Source organism: Candoia aspera, chromosome 4 (genome assembly GCF_035149785.1).
Source record: "Candoia aspera isolate rCanAsp1 chromosome 4, rCanAsp1.hap2, whole genome shotgun sequence".
In the NCBI taxonomy this organism is placed as follows: Eukaryota; Metazoa; Chordata; class Lepidosauria; order Squamata; family Boidae; genus Candoia; species Candoia aspera.
In genome coordinates this window covers 113,066,727-113,076,183 of record NC_086156.1, presented here as the reverse complement: position 1 = coordinate 113,076,183, position 9,457 = coordinate 113,066,727, and the positions used below count along the sequence as shown (strand labels likewise).

At 40.2% G+C, this 9,457-nt stretch overlaps 1 gene segment (V, D, J or C); it reads right to left on the bottom strand.

The window, feature by feature from the left end:
• Positions 1–5,899: 5,899 nt before the first annotated feature.
• LOC134495885 (Ig heavy chain V region 3-like) lies at positions 5,900–8,618 on the bottom strand (the record flags this gene model as incomplete). The annotated part of the segment is given in 2 exon segments: positions 5,900–6,246; positions 8,573–8,618. Coding segments are annotated over 2 exon segments (393 nt in total), but the record flags the coding sequence as incomplete, so codon positions are not given.
• Positions 8,619–9,457: the final 839 nt, after the last annotated feature.

Below are 9,457 nucleotides of genomic sequence, written 5' to 3'. Positions count from 1 at the left end.
GTGAAAGGGATTGAAGCAAGATACTCAACACAAAGTCCTAAGATTATAGTGAATGACGAATTGACAGATAATTGCAAAATAGAAAGAGGAACGAGACAGGGATGCCCCCTATCACCTCTCTTATTTATTCTAGTCCTAGAAGTCCTGAATAGAGATATAAGAGGGGACGGTCAAATAAAAGGTGTAAAAATTAGAAAAAAACAGATTTATAAATTAAAAGCATTTGAAGATTACCTAGTATTCCTATTACAAAATCCCCTAGATTATATAGAACATTTGTTGAAGAAATTAAAGGAATTTGTAGTGGCAGGATTTAAGGTAAATAAACAAAAAACGAAAATGTTGAGTGAAAACATGACTCAAAAACAAGAAACTTCAATAACTAAATAAGGTTTTATAATAGAAAAAAAGATTAGATAGTTCAGAGTAATATTATCAACAAATAATAATATATTATTTCAAACGAATTGTGTGAAAATTTGGAAGGAAATAAAAATTGATATGGAAAGAAGCGGAAAATTACAACTATCTTTGCTTGGAAAGATATCCGTAATCAACATGGATGTATTACCAAAGATGCTATTTCTTTTCCAAACATTACCAATCCTAATCAATGAAAAAATATTTAAAGTATGGCAAAAAGATATCTCAGATTTTATTTTGCAAGGAAAAAGAAGGGAATACAATTAAAATTATTGCAAGATGCTAAAGAAAGAGGAGGGTTGGGCTTACCAGATCTTAAATTGTACTTTGAAGCCTGTTGCTTTCTGTGGATAAGATAATGGTTAACGTTAGAAAATCCAAACCTTCTACAGCGAGAGGGACATGAACTCAGATGTGGGTGGCTGCATCTATTTGGACTGAAAAAGTAAAAATGAACAAAGAATTGAGAAATGATACTATTAGAAAAGTATTATTGAGGGCTTGGGATAAATATAACAGTAGATTATTACAAAAAATACCAGTGTGGATATCTCCACAAGAAGCTTTTGCAAGGAGGGAAAGTTCAGAGGATTAGATAAATTGGTTAATATAAAAAGATATAATCAAATATGAACAAGATACACCTATGCTAAAAACAAGAGAAGAAATAGAAGGAGAAGGACACTGGTGTCATTTTTTTCACATATATGAAGTTAAATGAATTATTTAAATGAGTTAAAAAATATATAAATTTTAAAAAGAAAAAACGAGATCGAAAAACAGTTATATATAAATAATGAGCATATTATGACAAAGATGTAGAAAATGTTACTAGAATTAAATCAAGAAGATGAACAAATTAAAGAGTGTATGATTAATTGGGCAAGAAATTTTGGATATAATATTTTGTTAGAGAACTGGGGGAAAATGTGGACAAAGGGATTAATATTTATTTGTGTTATCATTTAAAGGAGAACTTGTATAAAATGATTTACAGATGGTACCTAACCCCACAGAAATTCGCAAAATTCTATAAAAGTGTTTCTAATATTTGTTGTAAAACGTTCACAAAAGGACAGAACATTTTACCATTTATTGTGGACCTGTAAAAAAGAAGAAAACATCTGGGAACAAATATTTAGCATGATTCAGAAAATTCTTAAGATAGAAATTGTAACAAAAAAACAGAATTATTTTTCTTAGGTATAATGGAAGTGGATTAAGAGAGAAAATATGGTAATTATTTATAATATATGATCAAAGTAGCTGGGTTTATGTATGCACAATATTGGAAAAAGGAAAATATACCAACAATAGAGGAGTGGGTGATGAAAATATTGGAGCTAGCATACATGGTAAAATTAACAATTTTAATAAAAGAAAAAAATATTACGAGATTTAAAGAAATCTGGCAACCGATATTAGATTACCTGTATACAATCTAATATTGGTTGCCATATTTAGCATAAGAGCCTTACAAAGATAACTATTTGTAGATCTATAGCTACAAAAGTCAGAAACCATGTTTTAGTATGTGGTTATTGTTATTGTCTTTCTTGTTTATATGTGTATACGTGGTGTTAGGTGTATTCTAGAATGTTATATACATGACAATGTTTTATGATTTTGTATTCTATTTTAACGAATAAAAAGTTTACCCCAAAATTAAAGAGACTAAAGGTCAAGATTGTTAAACATAAAGGGAAGGAATATAAAGTTGGTTTATTTGAGGGGGCCTGTCTCACCCAGTTCATTCCATAGCTGCAGAAGCTGAACCCAGAGGCTTTGCAGGAGAGACGGAGGGATTCTCCAGGCCTTCTCACATCCCCTCCAGACTCCACCAACTGGACCTCTGCCTGGACACCTACAAAGAAACGTGTTTGGGTGAACCCTCCTGTATACAAGAACAGCAAATTGAAGCAAATTCTCTAGAGAGGTCAGAATTACCTCTGAGGATTACTACTAAGGACACCAGGTTTAGCCACAGGATCATTTTTGCCCCTGCTAATGAACAAAGGGGAAATACAGGACAGGATTCAGGAAAGAGCGCAACCTTTGTGCTGGTGGGGGTAGCATGAAGGGGAAACCGTGGGGCTCCTTTAAAGGGCAAATGGTGTCCTGATTTACGTATCGCTCTGGATAAAAGCGCCCCTCAGGCCATTGGGGTTTGATTTCTTTGCACACAGCTTTTACATATGAATTTGAATGGATGGAAACATCTCAGAACAATCAAGAATTTAACTGAGGAGAGATGGCGGTATTCGGAGAACCAAATGGGAAATGAACTGAAATATTGATCAAGGAAGAAATGTAGCTAATGAGTCCCTATTTGTACCTCTCAAGAAACTATAACATTTATATATATAAGCTTCCTAGTACATTCTCTTGCCCTAATATTTCCTTCTTGTACCTGTCATGGGATCTTTTTAAACTAGGCCCAATTTGATTGCCTCAGGCTCAAAAGATCCCCCCAGAGCAGCAGAACCTATGACAATTGGAGTTTTTGTATTAATTCATTTCATTCATTCATTTCCTGTCCTGCCTTTATTTTTATTTTATTTTTTTATTAATAACTCTGGCAGTGATCTTACCAAATACTCCCTCCTCCTCCCATTCTCCCTACAACTGCAACCCTGTGAGGCGGGTTGGGCTGAGAGATAGCGACTGGCCCACGGTCACCCAGCTGGCTTTCAGGCCTCAGGCGGGGCGAGAACTCACGTCCTCCTGGATTCTAGCCCGTTTCCTTAACCACTAGACCTGCCTGGCTCTCCCTATAAGAGGTGGGGTGATGTTTTATTCTAAGGAAAGAAACAAAACATATCTAAATACAAAAGTGAAACTTACAAATTTCTATGTCAGTGTTCTCCAGGGCTATAGATTAATATCCTAGCTTATAGCCTATATTACTAAAGAGACAATATCATACAGTGTTACCTATTATTACTTTGCTATACTCTGTAATATTACTTTTACGCTATACTATTGATTGAATCAAATTGGATAGCGGCTCTACAGAAGGGACGGTTTTTTTCAGGCTTCAGACTCAGTTCCTCTCACTGTGTCTCCTGCACAGTAATAGACTGCCGTGTCCTCTGTCTTCAGGCTGCTCATTTGCAGATACAGCTGGCTGCGGGAATCGTCCCTGGAGATGGTGGTGCATCCCTTGACTTTGTCCAAGTAGTAGGTTTCTCCATCGTAATCTACCATTGCAATCCATTCCAGTGCTTTCCCAGGGTCCTCTCTCAGCCAGTGCATGTAGGAGCATCTGAAGTCAAAGCCGGAGGCTTGGCAGGAGAGACGGAGGGACTCTCCAGCCCTTATCAGGTCCCCTTCAGACTCCACCAACTGGACAACAGACTGAACTCCTAAAAAAAACAACTTGTTTTAATAAGCTGTCCTGCATACAAGAATTAAAATGGAAAGAAGCCTTTCCAAGGCCCTCATTGCTTTGAACGGTCATTAAGCAATCCGTCGTTAAAGGAGGACTTCCTCTATATTGATGTGGAGGGAACAAGAAAAGAGCAACAAGTAGAAAAGAACTAAACTGGGGAGTGGTGGCGATATTGAGAACCAAAGGGGATTGAACTGCAAAATATCTCAAGGAACAATTGTCGGTAAGGAATCCATATTTCTACCTCAGCTTAAATTTTAGCTTTTTAAAAACGGCCAAGTATATTCCACTGCCCTGAGATTCCCTTCATCTCCCCTTCCGAAGTTCTAACCATTGTTGGAAGGAAATCTCGTCATCTTCATTCAGAGCTGGGAATAAAAAATGCTCAGGCCGTTGTGTGAACAGGTTGAAAGCTGATTTTCAAAGATCTGGTAGAACAACGGCAGTTGCCACAGTCTGGAATTTCCTTCCAGACCTTTATGTGGACAAGCTTTGCGGTTCTTATGTGAAAGTCTTTCCGCCCTCTAGCAATCTCCGTGCAAGCGCACTTAGCCGGTGGATGGAAAGGGGGCGCTCTCTAGGAATTCTGGGAAGGAGCAATTCCCCGGCGTTCAGAGGGGGGGCGCTCTGTGGTGGGGCCCCTGCTGGGTCGGGGTTCCCTTTGCTTGGGGCAGTTTGGCTTCCTGCCGAGCTGTGACCTCTTCATGTTTGGCGCTGCTAGTTTGGATTGTGAATTTTCTGGAGAAGGAATCTTTTGTGGAGATCTCTTTGGCCTGGGAAGAATGTTCACCTGAATGGGTCATTTTATGTGAAAGATCTCTGGCCATGTCTGAAAGGGATCTTTTGTCAGAACAGCTGGGTGCTTCCTGTTCCATTTTCACCTTTGGCCTTGCTTGAGGAGGGAAATCTGTATGGCGGGAAAAGGAGCATTTGGGGCAGAAAGTAAGGAGGAAGAGAGAGATCTTGATTCCTTATGAAACCACATTACCCACCAGATCTTCCAAGATCAGCTGTGGGCTCTCACTTCATACTGTGGAGATTTGCTGCTGCTCATTCTAACTACACAAACTCAACCTTCTGTGACTGAATCAATTTGGAGGGTTGTTGAAGACAGGCGTGTTCAATATTTCTTACCTAAGATATAGAGCAAGGTTACATTTTATAAATAAGACCTAGCATTCCCATGTGGAAGTTCTGGTGTTGATTTTCATAAATCAAGTATCAAAAATTACAAGGTGAGGAGTTATTTCAATATTTATTTTCCATTTAATTTCCCTGTTGAGCAAAGAGGCTGAGCGATTCCAACCTTTCTCCCATCCAGAATTTACTGGGGAGGGCGGCAGGTGGGGAGGCAATTTTCCTGAACCACCTAGAACATGACTTTCCCCGGAACTGATCTGAAACCCCCGATCTATGTTCCTTTGCTATTCTAAGTATTATAACACGACCGCAATTAGGCTACCCTTGGCAGAAAGTTTTTAGGCCTTGTTTTCTGACTTCTGCCCCCTTCCTTGGTGTCACTCCACACCACACTCTTGCAGGCCTTGCAGCATCCTGAATTTATTACTACATTTCGACTGCTAGCAGAGGAAATGATTGTAAACGTATTTAAACTTTCAAATGCCTATATGTCTGTACATGCATTCATGTGTGTCTGTCTGTGTGTGTGTACATATATGTAGTACATCTATGGAAAAAGGGAGAGAGGATATAAAGACAGAGAAATAAATGCACCCAAAGAGGCAGAGGGGAAGATCTGCGTTTCAAGAAAGAGTCAATGAGGGTTGAAATTCAAAACCAATAAAAGTATGAAGAGTTCTAATTACTGAATCAATTCTGTATTTCCTGATACTTTTTGAGAGCAGAACTTGAGAACAATTTCCCTCTGCTGTCTTTCAGGAGGGTACTGAGATTTACCATTTCCTTTCTATCCAAACGGAAAACAGCTCCCACAATTCCCAGGCCAAGTTCTGTTCTTACTTTCTCTTGGCACTCAGGCAGCTTTCTCAGGTTCCTCTCAAGCCTCCAGGGAAAATCCAGCCTTCTGGGGCTGAGCTGACTTGCAGAGCGGCTCTGAGGAAGGGAAGGTTTTTGCCAGGCTTCAGACTCACTTCCTCCCACTGTGTCTCCCATACAGTAATAGACTGCCGAGTCCTCCGGCTTCAGGCTGTTCATCTGCAGATAGAGTTGGCTTTTGGAGTTGTCCCTGGAGATGGTGAAGCGTCCCTTGACGTTTTCCGAGTAGTTAATAGTACTGGAATCATGCCTTATGTAAGCCACCCATTCCAGCCCTTTCCCTGGGGCCTGTCGCACCCAGTACATGCTGTAGTCACTGAAGGTGAACCCAGAGGCTTGGCAGAAGAGACGGAGGGACTCCCCAGGCCTTCTCATGTCCCCTCCAGACTCCACCAACTGGGCTGCAGATTGGACACCTAAAATTAAAGTTATTGCAATGAGTTCTCCTGTATACAAGTATTAAGATGGAAAGGACCTGAATATGATAGAAACAGTTACCTCTGAGGACTGCTAGGAAGGACACCAAGTTCAGCCACAGAATCATTTTTGCTCCCTCTAATGATTGGAGGAGAATTGACAGGTGAGGGTTTGGGAGACTGCAGGAACTTTGTTTTGGTGGGGGTAGCCCGAAAAGAGACACCCTGGGGCTCCTTTAAAGGGGAAATTGTGGCCCGATTTACATATAGCTCAGCATAAAAGAGCCCCTCGGGGCATTGAGGTATAGATGTCTTTCAACACACCTTTCACATACAGGACATAGGAGAAAGGGCAGTTTAGACTGGAATAATTAAAGCAAGATCTGACAGACCCTCCTCAATTCAACTAAGGGTTTTAAGGTGATAGGAAGAAATCATGCCGTGAAATTTCCTTAAATAGCCTCGTTAGAGCCCGGACATGGAAAGGATGGCAGATCGGAGTTCAGGATGGTTGCTCCACAGTTGTTCCCTTGACCACGTTCTTTGGAAGACCCCCAAAATAAGTGAATGAAGACCAAGCCATAAGGACCAATTTATAAGCTACATTTGAATTTTACATAAACATCCAAGTCTGAAAGTTGGAATTAAAGAAAAAAAAAATGTATTGGAAGCCTGTACAGTGTTCCTGATTAGTTTGGTTTTTTTTATTCGGCAACTCTATGGATTACATACGGTATATGGGGGGGGGGGGGGGTCGGTTCCCATTTTGTATGGTCTTCTTATGGGTTATTAGCTGCCCAGAGTTGATTCATAAAAATACTAATAAAACTCCCTATCCTACACTTAGTCCGTGGAATGAGAAACACAAATAAATGATTTTGCATTTTCCACACAATTCAGTTTGTTCTATATTTAGGAAAGCACATCTGTTCTCAACTCACATGTGGCTTCATGGTGAGGAATGAAATCTCCTGGGATGTTAAATATCTCTGAATTGCCTTCAATGATCTCTTAGGAAAATGTGAGTAAATATAATGATCCCTCCGAAGTGAGACAAGGCCTGTAGACCCTTCCTTTGTCCCCCTCCCCCACCCCCACCCCCACCTCACACATTCCGTGTGGCAACACTGCCCCCTGGTGGAAAACCTGAGGAGGGGAGGCATCTCCATAACTTTCCCAGGAGATTCTTGTATTGAAAAATGGTAATTTCTTTCATTTCTCAGAAGAAATGAAAGAGTTCCAGGGAACTTACGGTCCAGGGAGAAATCCAAAGCTGCTTTTTTGTTATATGATAGGAAATTACTTTTGATGGGTTATTCTATGAGATATTGTATTTTCTTCAGGTCGTGTATTCTTATTTTTTCTCCTAAATATCATGAAATCATGTAAAAACGAGTTGGGAAGGACCATCTCGGTCGTCTAGTTCAAACCATCCCTAACTGGTGGGGAGCCAGACCCTCTCTGCAGACCTCCAACCAAAAGAGGCTGTTCCAGCCAGATTGAAGCAGGTCCCCCTCGTTCTTCCCTCGCCCTCCTTTTACTCCAGGCAGAGCGGGATGGAAGGGCTTATCATTGGTCAAAATCTGCTCTGTACCAGTTCTCTATTCTCTCTGATAGGAGAATAATTCTTAGCACCTCTTGTGCTTCTTCTACCATTCATTTGCAAAAGATTTTGCTAAAGATGAGACTTAGAGGAAAACATAATTTTATCCTCTTTTTAGTTTTCTTTATTTCTTCCAATTTTATTCCATTTTTCCTAGGCAAATTCCATCTCTACATACGCTGGACCATTTTTGGCTGTTTTGTATGGTTCAGTTAAAGCAGAAGCAGTAACTGAGTATAGGGTCCTCCGGAAAAAAAAGAGGCACTTGGTGCATTGACCTTCCAGTTTTCCTTGAAGGTATATTCCACTGAGGGGAGCAGAGGAGAGGAGAGGAGAGGAGGGGAGGGGAGAATTGTCCCTTAATGTACAAATATCTTTGGATAAAGAGTCACTCTCTCCATTCACATGACAGATTTCTTTGAAACTCTTTTGAAATTATGGGCAAGTTCTTACAGGAAAGCCTATAATGTCAGGATATGAGAAATAAAACAAGTAATGGTTTATGTGTCATTTAAGTTCTTGACACTAAGATTGGCAAGCACCCAACAAGAATTATGTAATGGCTTCTTAAGATACAGAATGGGTTGGCTTAGGTGATTTCAAAAGAAAAAATATGGGAGACTTTTCTATAAATATGGAGTGCCCATAAAACTAGACTTTTTATTTTTAGACTGTATACAAGAATTAAAATGGAAAGAAACTCTGTGTAGATGGTAGTATTACCTCTGAGGACTGCTAGTAAAGAAACCAAGTTTAGCCACAGGATCATTCTTGTTCCGTCTAATGAATGGAGGCTAATTCTCATGAGTACTGATGGCGAGCAGGAGGGGGCCCCTATCCAGGGGGGAAAACACATGCGTAGTACTGAGGAATTAAGCAGCCATTCAAAGAGACACAGATCAGACCCGCCTTAACTTCTGGGGGTTTTCTGTCTGGGTTTTTCCCACCCTTCTTCAGTTTGATAGGATTTTCTGTCCAATGTAGCAGTAATAAAACACTAGAGACCTATTCCTTTTCTCAGTGTTGTTCCTGACGGTTAGGACATCAATCCTAACAAACTCTCTACTCCCATTGAAAGAGGGAGGGGGAAAAAAAGGAAGAGACATTTGGGAAAATGTCTTCGGAAAACCAGGAAATTTGGCAAGCCATCCAACAACAGGCAGCAGCATTGCAAAAGCATCAAAAATGAGTAGATCTCCAGATCAACACATTACAAGCAGGCTTCCAAGAATTTAAGCAGGTCTTTGCATCCCAGCTGTGTTTGAAGTATCCCGATCCCACGAAGCAATTCATAATGCATTCAGATGCTTCAGATTTTTCTGTTGCCGCTGTGTTATTGCAATATACTAACAAAACAGAGAATACATTGCTCCCTTGTGCATTTTTCTCCCGCACGCTCTCACCAGCAGAGAGAAACTATGATGTTTTTAACAAGGAGTTGCTAGCAATTAAAGCAGCATTTCAAGAGTGGAGGCACTGGCGAGCAGGTGCAACCTTTCTTGTGAATGTTTGCGCCAATCACAAGCATTTACAGTTTCTACAAAATACCAGATCCCTCACCTCAAGCCAAATCAGATGGAGCCAGTTTTTCTCCAATTTCAATTCTGT